At 41.2% G+C, this 20,916-nt stretch overlaps 1 protein-coding gene across 6 annotated transcripts in view; it reads left to right on the top strand.

The window, feature by feature from the left end:
* The window catches only part of GRIA3 (glutamate ionotropic receptor AMPA type subunit 3), a 652,505-nt gene extending 641,007 nt beyond the window's left edge, over positions 1-11,498 (top strand). For 3 of the 6 annotated variants that reach the window (XM_081042113.1, XM_081042114.1, XM_081042115.1), the window contains 3 exons: positions 1,066-1,180; positions 3,751-3,998; positions 9,350-9,626. In XM_081042113.1, coding sequence (XP_080898239.1) covers positions 1,066-1,180; positions 3,751-3,996 — 361 coding nt within the window. In that variant the 3' untranslated portion in view covers positions 3,997-3,998; positions 9,350-9,626. Of the gene's footprint in view, positions 1-1,065; positions 1,246-3,750; positions 3,999-9,349 lie in introns of those variants that run through there. The other 3 variants (XR_013992917.1, XM_081042112.1, XM_081042116.1) reach the window with 3 other exon arrangements.
* Positions 11,499-20,916: the final 9,418 nt, after the last annotated feature.

The raw sequence follows: 20,916 nt of genomic DNA, 5'->3' as shown, positions 1-20,916 counted from the left end.
TTTATAGCTGATAAAATTTCTGAGAGAAAATCTTTATCCTAGGACCAATAGGGTTTCCTGTATTTGGCCAGTGGCTCTGACTGTAGTCCTTATGCTTTAGAGAGTGGTGGTCTAGGGAGAGGTGGCCTAGCCTCCTGGAGATGCATTAGCCTCTCAGTTAAAGAAGTCTTGTCTTCCCAGAACAGGTTACCTAAACTGTTCCTCTACAGTGCTACCCACGGTGGCAGAGTCAGTTTGCATTTTAGGTCATGCCACCTTAATAATCTATTCTTAAACAATCTGGTTCACCCTCCGGTGATCTGAGTTGACTACAGACATATGACCATCTCAGAAAGACAGCCAGTCAGTAACTCAAAAAACAATCCATAGGTTAGTTCTCCCACTGTTGAAAGTATTCCTCTTATCCAAAATGCAGAGGTCCACATTACATTTTTAATACTGAGATCGGGACGTACATAAAAACTCAGTTTGTGGAGTGAAGACGTATGGAGTACAGTTCTTTCTGTGATGATTTTTAGCTTGGCAAGATATTTGTGTAATAAAAGACAATTAATCAGAAGTCATGTTATTCAAGCAGAATCTATTTTCTATTCTATTCTGATTCATCCTTTTGTCTAGTTTCACATATGAAAACGGTTCCCCTTCTAGCCTGGTCCCCTTCTCCATAGAACTTGCTTTCTGTCTGGAAGTACAACAAGACACCTGGTTAGATCAAACTTAACACACCTCCGTCACAAAGTTACTGCAAGCTGCTGCCAATAATTGTCACTGAGGGGAGACCCTCCTCATCACACACCGCCTATCTGAGGAGTGCCTTTTTTCTATCCTCATTATTTAACAGTGTGTGCCGATTACTCAAAGCGATATGGGCAGGCCCTGGTAAATATAGCGTTGCTGTAGTGTTAGCTTTTTATAAGGTAATGCTCAGGTTGCCTGCAGTGTCTAAAATTATTCTGTGGCCAGGGTCCCCTGCTTTATCGCTTTCTATAGATTTAAAGTAGTTTGAAGCTTGAATAACATAAAATAACATAATATAATGTTATTTATGTTATTTCCCACGTGAAGAACGCCTGTAAACCTTGCAGTATTGAAACTCAGTGAACAAGGCATCTTAGACAAGCTGAAAAACAAATGGTGGTACGATAAGGGGGAATGTGGAGCCAAGGACTCCGGGAGTAAGGTCAGTCGCTGAAGGTCTTTTTGTACTGATTAGCAATCACATTTTGAACCACTGTTTATTTTCTACCCTAAAATGGCTTTCCTTCCCAACACACACTCCCTGACACAGTGGGACCCCTTTATAACACCAGCACTAAAGGAATAAGGCAAACACCAGCCTCAGAAGCCTGCCACTTGACATCAATCACTGACTCTAGAAAACTATTGTTGTTAGGGAACTCAATCTGGCCTACTGCATTTCCAAAGCTGTAAAATAAGGAGCTGTGTTATAAGGGGGTTTTACTGTATTTCATACTTCCAAAGTTCAAAGCAGAAGTATAACAATAACAACTAAAAAAAAAAACAAAGATCCAGTTGTGACAGTACTTTTTCTTAACCTCTTACATTGTCAGAGACTTTATAGTTGTAAATATCTTTGGTTATTAATATATTATGTCGATCCCATCTGAAAACAGTCAAAGAAATAAATAACAAAGACTGGTCTCTGTAAGCAGAATGATTACCCTCCCCCCAGCTGCTGTTACATGGAGTTCAGCATCTATTTGGATCTTGAATATCATTAAGTCTCTCACACTTCTCCAAAGGTGTCATTTGAATCTCTGTAATACTTTTTAAATTTGTTCGCATGCTCCTTAAGGGTATACATTGTCAGAATAACATCACATTGATAAGCATGAAACACTCTTCCCCGCCTCCTTCCTGCCCCCTTTTGCTCCCCTAAGAAAGTTCTTTTTAATTTCAATTTTTGCCTTTCCTTTTTTTTGAACTAATATTGTGGTATCAGTTAATTCATTTCATAAAATGCCACTCATTTTCCCTGTGCAGTGAACCATTTTGCTACTGGTTTTCTATATCCCACAACAGGGAATTCTGTGAAACTTAAATACGTGGAACTTGAAACTGTTCTTGTTACTACAACTTACATGGGTTATGTAAAGGATACCTTTCCCCCATCAAATACCACATACATATAAAAATCTCATGGCAGAAGGAGGGTTACCAGAAATTGGTCCATTTCCCAATGTACTGTGGAACATCCTTGCAGATAGCCTCACCAGCTTCCTTAAGGAAATGATCCATTGTTCCAGAAGTAATAAAAATTCTTACCACTTGTGTAGCTGTCATTCATCCTAGAAGAGTGACTATTTATTTGCAAGGTTGTTGAGGCACACACATACCACCCTTCCTAACCATGTGATTCAATTCCAATTGCCATTTTTATTAAGGTAAACAAGTACAGGACTGGATCCTATGAAAATAGAATCCAGACATGGCCATATTGTCTTTACATTTAATTCTTTAAATGATACCAGGACTAGCTGCTCCGCAGAGTGTTGAGTGTCAGCAATGGCCATCATCTGTTCACTGTGTTATCATTTCAATAAGATTCTCAAGTCACTGAGTTAACACTTTGGGTATTCCACTCAATTGCATTCAGCAGCAAAATGGTTACGTTCTCTCTAAAAAGACTACAAAATGCTATTTTATTTTATTTTATTTTTTTCAAAGAAAGACTCCTGGCCCTTGGTGTGTCCTACCTCAAGGTAGGGCTCAAGGCACCAACTTTTTTTTCTTTCCATGATTCAGCAGTTCAGTTTTGCTTTTTCATACAGGCAGATAGCTTAGTCAGATTTGCACAGTTTGACCTGAAAGTCACTGACCGGCTTCCTCAACTTTTCTCCTATTTTGAATAGAAAACAGATAAGTGTAGTACTTTTTTAAAATTACTTGCTACATTCACCAGAGTAAAAGCTGAAAATGAGCTGGATTTTTAAAAAAATCATCAGCCTCCTGGAAAAGCTTTCTGATTTGTATGGAACCAATTCAGGACCCCCCTGAGTTTCCTTAAATTCTCAGGAAGATGGAACAGAGCCAGTTCTTTCTGTTGCACCCTTGTTTCAGCAGCACAAAGACTTGCTGCCATGAGGATGAATATTTAGCAACCATTCCCCAAAGGGAACAATTTCTCAGCCACTGGGAGAAACAGGAGAGTTAATCCTTTTTAAACAAACCTTTGTGAAGTAACTCCCCAGATAAGAATATCAGGAACCTCTAATATTCTCACCTGGTATCTTAAAGACTAGCTGTTGACAAGTTTGTTACAGGGAAAACAAAATAGAAAGGGGTGTTGCGGGGCAGAGAGGGGAAAGAGTGCTTCAAGTTCCCAAATGAAGAGTGCTACATTTATAGAGATTATGTCACAGCTCAACTCTGGCAAATGGTGTTTATGGAGACTGGCAGAGGAATCAGTTGTGTTTGTGTTTACACTTTTGCTCCAGTGGCCAAGTGCTGTTTTATTTAGTTGTTGACACTATTTTGAGGTACTAAAGGATTTAAGGAGTCAAAATAAAAGAACAGACAGGTGAGGACCACAAGTGTCAACAGAAGCACAATCTACCATCTTGCTGACTGTTGTGAAACATCAGTCAGTTGCCAGAGTTGAGTCATAACACTTACATCAATGTTTAGTTATCTTACAACTTAGAACTATCCTATACTGTTGTACTGTATTATAATGTCCCATTGCCTTTGTTTTCCCCAAGAACTAATCACATTGTTCATTTCTCTTAGGACAAGACCAGCGCTCTGAGCCTGAGCAATGTGGCAGGCGTTTTCTATATACTTGTCGGAGGTCTGGGGCTGGCCATGATGGTGGCTTTGATAGAATTCTGTTACAAATCACGGGCAGAGTCCAAACGCATGAAACTTACAAAGAACACCCAAAACTTTAAACCTGCTCCTGCCACCAACACTCAAAATTACGCTACATACAGAGAAGGCTACAACGTGTATGGAACAGAGAGTGTTAAGATCTAGGGGTACGGTTAAGGTCTAGTACATTAATCAGTCTGACATTACTGTATGTTAGTCTCTATTTTTCTTTCTTTTGTTTCTTAGTTTTGTTTATTGTTTCAAGCATTGTCTGTTCTTTGCAACCATTTGATTCTTTGAAAACAATGCTTGTTCTGTTTTTGTCAGGCAGTAGTGCTTTTCTAATAGCATAGCTGTAATTAAATTGTTGTCTGTGCCCCAAAAGGGAAAAAATATTCTCTAGAGCAGCACTGTTCAATAGATACATTTGCAAGCCACATGTGTGAACCACATGTGTAGTTTTTTTAAGTGCTCTAATAGCCACATTTTAAAAAGTAACACAAGTGAAATCAATTTAATGATATATTTTATTTAACCCAAGACATACTTTCAATGTTATCAATATAAAAATGAATGAGACAGTTTACATTCTTTTCTTCATACTACATCTTAAAATCTGGGGTATATTTTATGCATCTCAACACATACTAGCCACATACTAAGTGTTCAATAGTCACATGTGGCTAGTGACTACTGTATTGGACAGTGCAGCTCTAGAGAAAGCAGCTGCTCTGGAACTAAGTTAAAATGAAGAATGGAAGTGGGGCACTGCTGCCTTGGGAAATACAGTGCTTACATAGCAGAGCAGTGGTTCTTTTAAGTGTAAGCCTGAGACAATTTCTTTAATCTTTGAGTGTTTTTGCTGTTCCTTTCTTGGAACTAATATTCAGGTAAGTATCTCCCAAAGAACAGTCTAGGCTCCTTGCTGCTGGCTGCCCCAAATTCATACTTAGATGAACCTGACTAATGCCACTTTAACTCTGGCAGCTGTAGCCAACCCCACCCTCACCACCAATAACTCAGATATGTTCAAAGGCAAGCTTGAATTAGGATAATGCATCCATTCTGGAAGTATTTAAAAGAATATAGTATTCTTCAAGAGCAGCTGTCATCACTAACATACCTATCTGAAGAGAAACAGAACATTTAGCAGCTTCATAGCCCTTATTGTAAATGTGCTTGAATGTCTACAAATGCATTTATTTGTGTTTTGATATTTTTTATATTTCACACTGTGGATCTAAATTCAGCCAATTTTTAATAATACTTCATCCAAATAAACCATCTGTCATAACTATGTAAAGCATTATCTTGTTTGATGAAGCTGCTGGTTGTTCTTTTCTGCTGCATACTGCAACCTTTTCATCACACTGCCACAACAAATTCAGTACACTTAACTAACCCACTAACAAAATGTTCCCATTGCATTGCTGAATGTACAACACATGGATTCTTTTATAAATAGCACTGTTTGCATGCAAGCATTTAATGTTCCAGTGTGCTTAAAATATTTTATTCTTGAGTAGGTTACATAGGCCATTACATTTGGTGCACACTATTTGCTTTTTTTACAGGATAGAACATGAGTGGTTTCAGCCTAGCTTAATTATCCCAAATTCTGAGATACTAGTATCCAAAGAAATAATATACCTTAAATCCACATAGCAGTTTTCCAAGTGCTCTCACATCTATTGCCTCATTTGAGGTAATGGCTCAGAAAGTATTTTCTCTGTTAAGTAACTAAGATCCAGTCACACAAATAACTTGCTCAGGGCAACACAACTACGTAGTGACAGTTCTGGGACCAGAGTCCAGCCCTCTTCTTCCTATAGCTGTATTCTTTATTAAACATGCTTCCTCTAACCACCCATGACCTGGTAGTCTCCAGGAACCTTGAAATCCTAATGGGATCCTATCAAACGGAGGGCAGATTCTAAGTTTATGTCCCCTTGTTTACAAAAACAGTCTTGAGAGACTGACTTCACCAAGACTCCATATGCCCAACTCATGCACTTGACATGAGGTGGTATATTCAATCACTCCTACTTTCCCCAAAGAATCTTTCTGAAACAGAAGGGTACAAGGGCTCAGGGTCACACAGCCTCCAGACTCTCTTTATTACCAGCCATTCCATCTTAGAATCTAGGTCCCCACTTCCCAATTACTATAGCCTCAGTCTCTTATTAAAGCCTCAGAGCAGTGCTTCTCAAATGTCAGTGTGCATGTGAGTCACCTGAGGATCTTATAAAAGTGCTGATCCTGATTCAGCAGGTATGGGATGGGACTTGAGATTCTACATTTCTCACAAGCTCCCAGGTCATGTTGATGCTGCTGGTCCAGGTAGTAGTAATATTGTAGAGAATATTATCTCAGTGCATGTAACTTAAGGATAGAAAAGAAGGAAGGAAGAAGGGCAGGAGGGGGAGAGGGAAGGAAGAAGAGAAAGAAACAGAGAGAGACGAGAGAGAGAGAGAGAAAGAGAGAGAGAGAGAGAGAGAGAGAGAGAGAGAGAGAGAGAAGGGAAGAGAGGGGAGAAGGAAAGAAAGAAAAAGAATGGAAAGGAAAAGAAAGGAAAGGAAAGGAAAGGAAAGGAAAGGAAAGGAAAGGAAAGGAAAGGAAAGGAAAGGAAAGGAAAGGAAAGGAAAGGAAAGGAAAGGAAAGGAAAGGAAAGGAAAGGAAAGGAAAGAAGAAAGAAAAGGAAGGAAGGAAGGAGGGAGGGAGGGAGGGAGGGAGGGAGGGAGGGAGGGAGGGAGGGAGGGAGGAAAGAAAGAAAGAAAGAAAGAAAGAAAGAAAGAAAGAAAGAAAGAAAGAAAGAAAGAAAGAAAGAAAGAGGAAAAGAGAGGGAAAAAGAAAGGGAAAAAGAGAGAAAGAAAGAAACTGGGATCAGCAAACCTTTGGCCAGAATGTTGCAGTCCTAGAGGCCCAGGACATCAAACCTGGGGAAAAAAATTCAGAAATGAACTTGACACAACTTCTGGCTCTCTGGCTTTCCTCTAGTCATCTTGGTTGATCCATTTTTATGAAGCAAAATTCAGGCTAATTAAAGCAAAAATCACATTTTAATTGACATCGATGCCAATGTGATTACAGCCCAGTTAGCTAGCACCTTGGCAATCATCCCTAGGATGAAAAGAAAACCTGGGAATGCCTCTGCAAACAAATCTGTTCTCGAAGTCTGTGTGATGTCTCCAGACAAGAGGGAAAAAAAAAAGCTTTCGAGGATACCAGAAAAAAACCTTACATGTGCCAGTCAAACGGCACAAGATAGGCTGAAGAGGAAACAGAAACCTCTCTGCTGTCCTCAGTCAGTTTGGTGATATAATGTTAGGGGAATGTTGGTTAAGTGGAGTGAGTTCTTCATCCATATATCTTTTATTTCCCAAAAAGTTCTGGAATATCTTACAATGACTTCTAATTTCTTGCCTAGTTATTAGGCTTCCAGTTCAATGAGTTGACCTAGATCTGTCAGGGTCTACTAGAGATGGTGAGGCGCCCTGAGATTTCACTTCTGATGCTAATTATCAGAGCCAGCCTTGGGAAATTATGGTACTGGTAATTCTTCAGGAAAAATGACTCAAGGGCAAATCACCTAAAAAAAAATATGATCTAGGTGAAATCTGGTTAATAAAAAGGCATCCTTGAAAGAGGACGGAGTCATCTTTCATTTTCTATAGGTGAGAGTAGAGTCAGAATTATTAGACTCCTTGTGGGAACACGTGCCTGAGACTCAGATCCAGCACCCACTAAGGAGCAGATGGCCTCTTAACTTCCTGATGCTTCTCTGGATTACTGACCTACCACTGGAAGTGTGGCCCCCAAGCATGCCTTGGCAGGAGACCGATTGCTAACTGTTCCAAATTCACTACACCCTAGCAAATACACTCTGCTAATTGCTTTAAGAAATCTTTTCCAATTTCTTCATTGCTGTTCAGAACTACTTCTGGCTTCTTTGGTTTCTTCAACAATATTTTTGAAATCCTTCTCATTTTTAAGACCTCAAGATGCTGAAGGGAAGGAAAAATATTTGCATTTTTTTTCTCTAAGACAGTTATGTTTAGTCTTCCTAGAAAATATTAACTTTGTTCATGCAGCCCATTTTCAAAGTCATAGATTTTCCTTCTGCAGCCTATGTGTAGACCTTCTTGCTGGGGAAATTTCCTGCTTAAAGACTTCATTTTATGTTAAGTGGAAAACATATTCTGGATAACTGAAGTGGGGATGTTCTTTGTCCCCAGAGGACTTTTACGTCAGTGATAATATTACATTGGTGCAAAAGTAATTGCAGTTAAAAAGGTTGAAAATAATTTCAAAAACTGAAATTACTTTTTCACCAACCTATACTTCATCTATCCCTATTTAAAAGCAGGAAACAGAGGCATTGAGAGATTAGGTGGATTTCCCAAAGTTATGCAGCTAGGTAATGACATGCTATGGCCAATGGGGAGGGACAAGGGGATTTTGATCTTTCTTCCATAGATATAAAATTTCTCCAAGCTTCTGAGAAAGATATAACTCAGGACTTTGGACATTCCAAGGAAAAGGTTTACCCATGTCCATGTTAATCTTATTCTGCCCTCTTTGGGACTTTTGGCCCGCCGGTGCATCTTTGACATTCTTCTTACAGGTACTTTTATTCCAGAGCCAGTGGTAGAAAATGATTATGTCATTTCTTTGGAATAAAATTCATTGTTAGCCCAGGAGAAAGAGAAGGGTCCTACTAGTGTAGAGGGAAAGTATGGAGAGGAAGTATGTGAGTTTGAAGAGGAAACAGGAAAGTGGCCTTAAGTTTTCAGAGTCGGGGCAAATGAATCCCCTGCACTAATTAATACCTCCAAGAGTAGAGCAGTATCAGTATGTCAATCAGGTCCACAATATCAGGGCAAAGACCCCATGGATGCCAAGCCCTTTCATGGGTATCACTGTTCTGGCCTTTTCCTGGAATGTGTTTTCTCTTTAAAGTCTCTGTGCTATTTTCAGACTTTAATAACTAAGGTTGTAGGTATTAAGAGACACAAGCTGACACCTTTTTGGCAATGAGCAGCAAATTTTCTTCTCACAGGCAAATAGATTTAAATTGAGCAAGACATAGAATATTGTTTACCCTCTGTCCCAGGTAAACAGTCCTCAGTCACAGGTTCTGCAATCAGAATACAATAAGCAGCGTAGTTGTCCTGAATATCTATATTTCAAGGGTACTAAGACTTTCTATTATACCTACATCCTAAGTGATTTAATGTCTTGAGTTAGACTTCATTCACTGCCAATATATTCCTTAGTACACTGCATAGTAGAGAAGGAATCTAATTTAACCTGATGCAAAGCATTTGCATCAAGTTAAAGAATATAAACTCATATAAAGAATATAGACTTGTTGCCTAAAGCCAGTCAAACCAGGTGCAGCCCCAGAGATGCCAATTTCAGAAAACAGCTGGTGTTGTCCAAGATAGGCTGAGCCATAATAAACTCAATTCCCAATAAAAAGCCTATTCAAATTTAAATTGTCCCCTTGACTTTGCAGATCCCTTCCCACTAGATGCATGAGATGAAAGGAATCACTGAAAATGTGGCTGCTTCAAGGATCCTGAGCCAGACTTCACTCTCCTTGGTGTCGGACATGACACGAATATTGCTGATGGTGCAATGACCTTTTTCCTTTAGTGCCTTATGGAACACTCTGAGACTCGCGACAATGCAAACCATCATTGATATCTTTTTGCTTTGCTTGAAAAAAATTAAAATAAAACCAACAAAAAAAATGGACTTGCAAGATTCCTGTATGCAAAATAAATCTCATTAAAAAGTCAATTCAACAAAAGCCATTCTTTGATACCACTGCAAAGTATACAAACACCATGCTCTTTAATACACACGCACACACACACACACACACACACATTTAAAATTCCAATTCAGCAAATAGGCCCATCCTAACTAAAATTATTCCTCCTGATTAAAAAAAACTATCTTTGACTCCCTGTGTTTGGGAAGAGAGACTGGCATTTCTTCTAGGATCTGCTGACCAGATATTTTGGTATTTCGTGTTGGTGGTGATGTTCTGTGCACCCTATTTCCTTTCAACATTGCTGAAATGTGTATATCTTTAGACTGTAAGTGCAACACTTAAGAAAATTCAAACAATTTGGAAAAGGGACTAAACGGCAACTTCTCTGTGTTCTTGAAATGGTTTTGTGAAAATGCCTTGATAACTTCCCACTCAGTGATGGGATTAACAGAGCTTTTGAAATTGACTTTTGGGTATAGTGATGGATGGGGCACTATCAGGCATACCTCTCGGTGCTTTCCTAAAACTGATCTGGGGCTTTCCAAGAAGCCTGGAATTTCAGCTCACAGATCTGTTTTTCTTGCTTCAGTGTACATTTTAAGCCAATATGGCTGAGTATTTAGCATTGAGGTGAGGGAAAAGCTGCCTGTATTCCCAAATGTGTTTAGAATATCTTTCTCAAAAACAACACTGTGTTTAGCTCTGCTTCTCTGCTAAGTATGCCTTTCAAGTGTACACCACGGAGACAGGACTGCATTGCAAAGCAGGCCAGTGGGTTTAGACCACAGTTCTCAACCTGACTTTACTCTTGCTAGGTCTGTCTTACCAGCTGTTGCCTGCTACTGCCTGCAGCTCTCCATCAGATTGCATGTGTCCTTTTCTAGTTTGCAAATACAAAAATGCTTTCCCAAACCTACTGCTAAACTGAGGGCCTCAGCATCACTCCCAGGGTCCTTGCTTGGAGCAGTCTCTCTACTGACTCAGAAGATCACTGCACTGCTTCACAGGCTATCAAGTAACTGTGTACCTGATGTTGGCATCATCAGAACAGTCAGAGGAAATAGTCTCTGCTCACTAATTACCTCCTATATAACGATGTATGCTTTCTGTAGTTCAGTAGTTTGCTCTCATCAGTGTCATGCATTGGGAAGTTTCCAGACTGTAAAAACTAGGAGCTCGAATTCATTTCCCAAGTGTGACCTTTAGATGCTCAGTTGACTTGCCATGTATTTGCTCTTATCTTCAGAAAAGAAAGAAGCCTCATTCCAACGAAATGTTTCCAGAAAAGTGTAATATAAAATTTCATTCCAAAAAATGTGTCAAATAATTCATCTGTCAAATTTTAAATGGCATTGAACAACAAAAAAAGAAAGCTGTTGTGTTTTTGTTTTGTTTTCATGAAACTGCGATTTTTCAACTTCTGAATGCTATAATGTCCCAGCACGGGAAGCTAACGCTGTGCGAATATGAAGTTGTATAAAACAAACCAACCAACCTACCCACAAACATTTTCATAGGCATTGTGTAAAGAGAAATGTATGTTTATTGACCCAAATTAGTTTTTCAGAGAGGAAACTTCACTGGGAATGAAGAGACGGGTAAATTGGTTTGTTATTTTTTTAAAACTTGCATGTTTAAAAAAGCAATGATTGCTTCAAATTTCTGCTACTAACTTCAAGCTATGGGAGTTTGGCGGTAGTCACTTGAGAATTTTTTTTTCCAATTCCTTTCTTTTTGTTGTTAAATCTGTACTTCAGTGAACAGAAAACTTGCCAAGCAAACTAATGGCCGTAAAAGTGTAAATTGCATGTGTGGGCATAAATTACAGAGCCTCATTGCCATGAGGTATTGTACAAAGTTTTAATACATTTTGTAAATTAAACTGTAAAGAAAGAATTCTGTTTCTGTGCTTTATTTAAAGTTTACTTGGATGCAGATGCCAAGAACTAATTAGTCACTAATTATTTCCCACCAGAAGCTTTGCCAATGATGTAACAGTCACCTTACTGGTGACTTTCAAAAAAGATTTATGCTTCTCCCTACCCCAACTGCCACTGCAGGCAGACTCGGATCCCTGGGCCTAAATGGAATTGTACCATCAAGTCCTTAGATTAGGTTTGTTAGGACCACCAACTGTGAGATGGTGTCTACAAAAAGCAAGAAGCAGGACCTCAGTTCATGTGCAGAGGAGGAAAAGTTTGAATGCAAGGCATTCCATTCCCATTCTTTGTCTCCTACACTCTTTGGGACCCTCTCTCCTCAGAGGTCTGCCTCCTCCCTATTCTCCCGTCTCCAGATCTGACCTCCCAAGAAAGTGCTCAAACTCAGGACTGATGAACCTCAAAAACACTTCCAATTCCTTTCCCAAGTCATCACAAAATATATGTCCTAGTACTCCTGATTTATTGGTTAAGTTTTGTGCTGCTGCCTTAATTATTGACAATAACTTAATGTCCCATTGTAAAATCTTTACCAAGGATCACTGATCTAGAGGGAAGAATAATGAACTGAAGACTGTACTGATTTTAGAATCAGTATAGAGAGAAACAAAAGGCTAACGATCTAGTCTGATTTGTAAATAATAAACATGGAATATAGTTTTATCCAATAAATAAAGCAAGTGTTCAAATATAAACCAGTTTTATATTATGATCACCATAGAAAATGGGATAATGAAAGTAGGAAGGGAAAAGAGATAATTTTCAACTAAGCCATAAAAGAAGAAAACTGCAGTTGAAATGCTAGAGAGATAAAGGAAAAAAGACACCTAGCAGTAGGGAGCTAGGGAACAAGGAACACAAAGCCTGGGAAAAGAAGAAAAACAGGAGTGGGAAAGGAAAACTCTTAGAAGATTCTGAAGTGTAGGCTCATATAAACACACTGTGGTTAATTTTGCCTGTGGGCCCTCAGCATATTACTACCTTTTATTTTATGAGTACTTTTAAAAAAAATTTCTTCCTCGTTTTCATTAACTGAAAAGAAGACAACATAGAAGGAAAATAGGATCATATTTTGATGAGTCAAATAGAAAATAGAATAACATTATAGGTAAAAACCCAACAATATCAGTTATTATATTGAATAGGGGTTAAATTCTCCAAATTAGGCACTAATATTGTAAAACGATTTGAGTCAAAACCTAAACCTAACGTATCAAGAGACACGTTGTAAAGATAAAGCTACAGAACTGTTGAAAGTTTAGAGAAAGATTTATCATGTGAACACTAACACCCCAAAAATCAATTACTAAGAGTGGCAATTTAACATAAAAACTATACCTGATATGAAGATATTACTATCATTTTCAATGTCCTCTGAAATGTCAATTAGCTGGCAAACCACTTGCACTTTAAAACTCTTCAACTGCTTTCCTTTTCTTTGATTAGGATTACCATAGCAATCCCACCAGAAGTGAACTGATTTTCTAGGAAGCAGATTAAGTGACTAGATTAGAGTTATGATCCCCTTGGTAGATGCTGAAATCAGTTCAAGTACAGCAAGTCCTTGGTTGTCGTCATTTTGTTCAAGTCGTTTCATTATAACATTAATGAGATGCCATAGGAACTTAACTCTTGTTTATATCAATTAGCCTATGATAAAAGTGGTTTCATTATACATTATTTAGCTTCAATTCACAGAACCTATCAACAACATTAAGTGAGGACTTACTGTACCAAATTATATCCCCAGATCTCCCAAAATAATAGATTCTTGTTTAACAGGAACTCCAATTCCTTACCCTAAAGGAGTAGCTAATCTCAGATGCTGTGGTAGATGATGGTGGAATGCAATTTGGATTTAAGTGGGATTTGTTTGTTTTTTCTCTTTGGAGGAAGGGAGAAGTCTTTCTCAAATTAGACTACAAGTGGCTATATCTTGCTTACACATAGAGTCAGACTTGCCAACCAGGTGTGCAAAAAAGTCTTGAGCTTCAAATAGCACACTCCTCCTATGCACAAAATTAGAATGCCTCTTTGGTCCCCACATTGGTTTTCTTGCCCTGTTAAGGCTCACATATGATCATACTCTGTAAATAGTACATTCTTTAAACAGGAAGGTCAAAAGTATTTAAGAAAATCTCGGTAGGATCATGGAAGAAACAGTGCTGCAAATCTCCTGATACTGGGTGGGAGGAAAGGGTTGACTGTGACTTAGAGATATGAACATAGAGGAGGAGGAGAACAAATTGAGAAGCAAGAAGCAAAAGCATTATTCTTCAGAATCCAGACTCAGTGAAGCAGAAGATGTATTACTGTGCTGTCTCATAAGGGTCAGACACCAGTTATACCATCAAAATCTATTACTAGTAGGAGAGTGTCAAAACCTGTGTCAACTATTCAGCTACTCTGGGCCATACCCCTTTCATTTTATCTTCATCCTGTTGTACTGGGCTTCTTGAATGCCAATTTATTATCATATCACTTAGCATATATGAAACTCAACAGCAGTATATCTGCATTCAGTTGTGGGTGCAGATGGAACTTAGCATGCCATCAGGAAATTTCTTTTGAATCTGAGGGTACTAGAAGGACTTACACTTTTACCTCTACCATTCTGGACTGAAAGAAAGGAGAGTCTAGGAAGAGAGTGGTAGGTGGCAGTGACAATTAAGGAAACTTGCCTCTAGACTGAAAGTGGAAGAATGCAGTACTTGCTAGGAGACTTCCTGTACATCTAAGACTAAGAGTCATATCCAAGCCATTTATATATGGTTAGGACACAAAGTACTTGGATTTACTCAAAGGCTTCCTGGGAAGGCACTGTTGTTAGGAGAGGATGGAGAGAGGTGGGGTGAGTCTGTCATTGCTCCAAACCTACTGCCTCTTAGCATCCTCCACATTGAGTATTCACAAACTTTTGACTTGGCAAGATGCCCAAGCTCTTTGAGAGACACATTGTAAACAAATATCACCTGGACAAGACAATTGGGGAAGGGCATACACTCTCTTCCTTTCTTCTCCAGTCTAAGGGGAAAGCACAGATGATGAAGGAACAAACTTAGCTCCTGCCTTCAGGGGGCTTACAGTCCTGGTGACAAGGTAGATGATGACTAGAAAGAATCTGCATACATTCATGCCCAATGCTCTGCTCAGAGAAAGAACTATAAGGAACCCAAAATTAAGACTTTCCCTCTGTCCCTTCATTTGGAAATGCCCTTCTTAATACAATCAACTGGAGCCTAACTGAACATCTCTTTGTGCCTCAAAAGCTGTGAGGAGTCACACCTGGCCCCCGTTAGCCTCCAGCTGCTGAGAACTTCAGAATGACCACTTTCTTGCCAGCATGTCCACCCTCTGAGCAGGAGGTATTTGCTTATTTATTGACTCATAATACACGAGCTATAAAAGTACAAAATAATCTGTAATGACAGCCTAAGAAATAATCCTTGTCCCATGCCAGTATCTTTGGGAAAATTGCCCCTCCAGTAGTTTCATTGAGTTTCAATCCTGTAGCAAAATGGTTGATTTAAAGTTTTCCTAATAAATATTCATTAAGCCTAAATAAGTCAATTAAATATCTGGCATCAGCTCACAAAGACAGCATTTTACAAATATCTCCAAAAACATTGCTGTCTTCCCCCATGAGAGTGCTAGTTTTCTTGAAAGATTGGAAAACCTCTAAACCTGGTGGAGCCCTGTGAGGCCCACATTTCCCCCCATTTACAGTATTGCTTCAGAAAATCTTGTTACGTTCTATCTCCTCTTCCTCAATTATTGCACCATGGCTCCTGCCCCACCACTCTACAGGAATTGCTCTCGCCAAAGTCATCAATAAACTGTTATCCATAGTTTATAGCAAGGGATGGCAAACTTTGGCCCACAGAGTTTGGCCCACAAAGCTAAATCTGGCCCAACCACCTGTTTTTGTTAATAAAGTCTTATTGGAACACAGTCACACCCATTCATTTACATATTGTCTGTGGCTGCTTTCACCCTACTATGGCAGAGTTGAGTAGTTGCAACAGTATTGCCAACAAAGTCTGAAATATTCACTAACTTACTATTTACAGAATAAGCTTGCTAACACCTATTTTAACCTACTTGATAGTAATTATTTTATTTGACTTCTTTCCAGAATTTAGCACTGCTAACCTCTCTCATCTTGGAAATCTCTATTCCTTTGACTTCTGTGATAGCACTATCTCCTGGTTTTCCTCCTAGTCTGCTGCTGCTAATTTCTCTTCTGCTTCATGGTCTTCTATTCCATCTTTTTTGTTTGTTTGTTTGTTTTTCTGTTATTATTTTCATAACAGCTTTATTGAAATGTAATTCACATGCCATAAAAATTCACCCTTTTAAAATATTCAAGCCAGTGGTTTTTAATATATTCACAAGGTTGTGCCAGCATTACCACTATCTAATTTCAAAACATTTCCATCAAACTCAAAATAAATCCCATGTTCATTAGCAGTCACTCCCCATTTCAACCTCCCTCACCCCCAGGCAACCATTGACCTGTTTTCTGTCTCTAAGGATTTGCCTATTCTGGACATTCTATGTAAATGGAGTCATATAGAAGTATATAGCCTTTTGAGACTGGCTTCTTTCATTTGGGATAACATTTTATTTATTTACTTAAAATAGGATTTATTAGACAAAAGTAGAAAACATTGAGGGAGGGGTGACATCATAGGAATGGCGGAAGCGGGGCGCACTTTCTGAGTTCTCCTCTGGATCTTATTACAAACGGAACATATAACCTATAAAGAACTCTTTGCTCATCATGCAGAACAGCTAAGAGACTCATGGAAGGATTACTTGAAGGTGCGCAAATTGGGCGAGCAGGGGAAGAAGGAAGGGAGGAGAGTGGAAAAGCGCGGTCCTGCAGTGGAATTGCGGCCAGTGGCTGCCGCTGCAGCGGCGGCTGCGGTGGTGGTGGCAGCATTAACACGCAGCTCTAAAGACGCAGGGGTCCCCAGGGCAGAACAGAGAATACCAAAGCCAGGAGGTGGGCTTTTTCCCTGCGTCCCACAGCTGATCACACCCGCCGGGGGTGCAGCTTGGTGGGCTCTAGGGTGGACAAAGAACACAGATTCCATACCTGGGCCCCTCCTCCCGCTCCTCCAATCCTACCCCCCCTTCCAGAGACTTAAACTGGCCCCTGAACTGAGGAGTAGTGTCAGATTACAGAGGGGCCGCAGTGCTCAGGCTCTGGGAAGACTGACAGGCAGCTCTGACCCAGGGAAAAGGCTGGGAAGAGTGTGATTTTGGCTGGGCTAGGAGAGAAGAGACTCCTCCACCCCCAGCCACCACCTTTTCTGGCCTCCAGGAAGAGTGTGACTGCGGCTGGGCTAGGAGAGAGAAGACCCCTCCATCCCCCGCCCCCACTCTTTCTGGCCTGCCTAAGGCGGGGCAACTGCAACTGCAGAGGAACTCCCAGAGATCAGCAATAAGTGACAGACGCAGCTCCTGGCTTTCAGCAGTTTAGAAATCTCCCACATGCACCCCCACACACACACACACACAAGGAAGAAGTGCCCGAAGACTCAGGAATACTGGACACAGGGCTGGTGTTGCTACTCTCAGTGTGCATATGTGCAGGCAAGGGCAGAAACTGCACTGACTTTGTAAAAACTATCATCCAGACACACCAGCCCCACGCATTTAAATCTACAGTCCCAAAGTCACCCTGGGCACCAGGTGACCAGGTTCTGCCTGCAAAATAGGCGCGGGACTCTCTGGTACAGCAGAGGACAACCTGGAGATTACTTGGTGGGCTTAAGCCAAGACTGGCACTGCTTTTCCTTTTGTTTTGTTTTTATATCTTTGATGTCTTTGCCTGTGTTGAGTGGGGGTTATCGGGTGTTTTTACATGTGAATGTATTTGATTTTTTTCTTTGTTGTTGTTGTGGTTGTTGTGCTTGGTGATTTGCTTTGTTCTGAAATTGCCCTACCAAGGCCCAGCTTAAGAGGCACAAGATTCAACATATCCAGAGGTCACTCCAGACCAAACCAGAGTACTACCATGTTTGACCTACAAGTTACACACCCTGCCATGCAGGAAGTCATCAGGCAGGGCCTCCTGTACCGCTCCCCTCATAAGAACGCAGGACACAGTAAGGCCAAACAGGAACACTCACGGAGCCATAGGTAGGGAAGTCAAATCACTATATTCTCACCGGCGGCATCCGCCTCTCTGCAATCTGCTCTTGCTAGCCCCAATTCTTTCTGCTAGCGTAGCCACAGCAGTTATATTAGTGGCCAATGGCTTATGGGTTACAGCTGATGGCCAACTAGCCTCAGCTGATGGCCATCTGATCACAGTTGATGGCCATTTACTACCCGAGCCAGCACTTTTTTATGTGAGGCCGAGAGCTTGGAAACTGCTTTTTGGGACGCTGTACCCACAAACCCAGAGGCACACTCTGTAGGCACAAGAGCAAATAGAGGCCAAACCTCATTCAAGTGGTCAAACCTCACCCAGCAGAACACGCTGCGGTGGACAGAGACAAGACTCACATTTAGTCAGCCTAGGAGTTAAACCCACCTACTCACAAGCAAAAAGCAATTAAAGATCTTCTTTAACAGGACAATATACACAACACAAGAGTCACCTTTAGAGCACACGCAGAGGAGAAGAAGGAAGTAGTGCAAGTCAAATGTAAAAGACACATACTACATAAGATAACCCAGCAAGAACTAAGAACTCTAGGGAATCTACCTAATATGTCAAAGCAAACACAGAGAGTCAGACAGAATGGGGAAACAAACAAACATGTCCCAAACAAAAGAACAGAAGAAACTTCCACAACTGGAACCAAATGAAGCAGAGGTAACCAACCTATCAGAGACAGAGTTCAGAACACTGGTGATAAGAATGTTTAAGGAGCTTAGAGAAGACATAAAGAAGGATGTAGAAATCATAACGAACAACCAGTTAGAACTAAAGAACACAATTACCAAAATGAAGAACTCACTTAAAGGAATTACCAGCAGGTTAGATGAAGCGGGGGATCGAATCAGAGACAGAAGACAAGTTAGCACAGATCACCCAAACAGAACAACAGAAAGAAAAAAGAATAAGAAACAATGACAATGGTTTAAGAGACCTCTGGAATAACAGCAAGCGCAACAACATGCGCATCATAGGAATACCAGAAGGTGAAGAGAGGAAGCAAGGGATTGAGCACACATTTGAAGTAATAATGTCTAAAAAATTCCCTAATCTGATGAAGGAAACCAACATACAAGCACGGGAAGTGCAGAGAGTTCCAACCAGGATAAACACAAACAGGTCCACACCAAGACACATTATAGTTAAAATGGCATAGCTTAAAGACAAAGAGAGAATCCCAAAAGCAGCAAGAGAAAGACAGAGGGTTAAATACAAGGGAACTCCCATAAGACTAGCAAATGAGTTTTCTACAGAAACATTGAAGGCCAGGAGGGAGTGGCAGGAGATACTCAAAGTGATGGAAAACAAAGGCCTACAAACAAGATTCCTTTATAAAGCAAGGCTATCATTTAAAGTTGATGGAGAGATAAAGAGCTTCCCAGAAAAAAATAAGCTAAAGGAATATATTACCACCAAGCCAGCAATGCAAGAAATACTAAAAGGACTTCTGTAAATAGAAGAAAGATGAAAACAATCTAACTGAAATTTAAAAATGGCAATAACTATGTACCTATCAATAATCACTTTAAATGTAAACGGATTAAATGTTCCAATCAAGAGACATAGGCTGAGTGGATAAGAAAGCAAGACCACGGTGACGTCATAGGAATGGCGGCAGCTGGGTGCTCTTTTTTGAGTTCTCATTAGGATCTTGCTGGAAACGGGACATATAACCCATCGAGGAGTTCTTTGCTCATCATGCAGAAAACCTGGGAGACTCGTGGAAGAATTACTTGAAGGTGTGCGCTAATTGCGAGCAGGGGAGGAGGCAGGACAGCAAAGTGGAAACGCGCCCCCTCCCACGGCGGAGCCCCTGCCAGCAGCGCCCAAAGCCCCAGGGACGCACCGGTCCCAGGGAGGAACGGAGAACACAAATGCCAGGAGAACAGCTAAGAGACTCGTGGAAGGTTTGCTTAGGGGTACGCTAGTAGGGCGAGCGGGGGAGGAGAGAGGGGCGCGAAGTGGAGACCTGCACTCCCCCGTCAGAGACGCACACTCCCCCAATAAAGTCGCCTCCCGCAGCACTAACGACACACAGGAGTCCAGGGTGGAAAGCAGAGCACAGAAGCCAGGAGAACAGCTAAGACACTCGTGGAAGGTTTGCTTAGGGGTGCTCTAAGTGGGCGAGCGGGGGAGGAGAGAGGAGGGCAAGAGGAAACGCGCCATGCACCCCTCCCCCCGTGGTAGAGCTGCGACCCTGCAGCGCGCTGCTGCACGGGAGCCCAGGGCCGAACAGAGAACACAAAAGCCAGGAGGTGGGCTCTTTCCCTGCATCCCACAGATGATCTCGCCCGCCTGGGCGGGCAGCTACTGGTCTCTAGGGCAGACAAAGAATATGGACTCAACACCTGGGCCCCTCCCCCCACTATACCAATCCTACACCCGCCCTTCCAGAGACTTAAACTGACCCCTGAACTGAGGAGTCATGTCAGATTACAGAGGAGCCTCAGTGCTCAGGCTCTGGGAAGATTGGCAGCCAGCTCTGACCCACAGAAGAGGTTGGGAGGAGTGGGATTTTCGCTGGACAAGGAGAGAAGAGACCCCTCCACCCCCAGCCACCACCTTTTTCGGCCTGCGGGAGGAGTGTGACTCAGCTGGCCTGGAAGAGAGAAGACCCCTCTATCCCCAGCCCCCATCCTTTCTGGCTGCCTGGGGCGGGGTAAGGGCAACTGCGGAGGCACTATTGGAGATCGGCAGGGAAAAGCGGCAGAAGCAGCTTCTGGCTTTCAGCACCTCAAAAATCTCCTGCCCGCCCTCCCCCCACACACGGACGAAGTGTCCTAATTCTCAGGAGTACTGGACAAAGGGCTGGGGGTGCTACTCTCAGCGTGCATTTGTGCAGGCAAGAGCAGAAACAGCACTGACTCTCTAAAAACTGTCATCTAGACCCCTCAGCCCCTGGCATTTAAATCTACAGTCCCAAATTCATTCTGGGCACCAGGTGACCAGTGCTGCCTGCACAATAGATAGGCGACTCTTTGGCACAGCAGAGGACAACCTGGAAATTACTTGGTGGGCTTAAGCCAAGACTGGTGCTGTTCCTTGTTTTGCTTTGCTTTGTTGTTTTTTTTTCTCTCTCTCCTTTTTCTTTCTTTTTTATTTCTTTTTTCTTTTTCTTTTGTTTCCGTTTCTTTTGTTTTGTTTTGTTTTTTTCTGTTTCGTTTTTGTTTGTTTGTTTGTTTGTTTGT

This window comes from Rhinolophus hipposideros, assembly GCF_964194185.1.
Source record: "Rhinolophus hipposideros genome assembly, chromosome: X".
In the NCBI taxonomy this organism is placed as follows: Eukaryota; Metazoa; Chordata; class Mammalia; order Chiroptera; family Rhinolophidae; genus Rhinolophus; species Rhinolophus hipposideros.
Note: the sequence above shows the minus strand (reverse complement) of the source record. Positions and strands in the feature narration are given on the sequence as shown.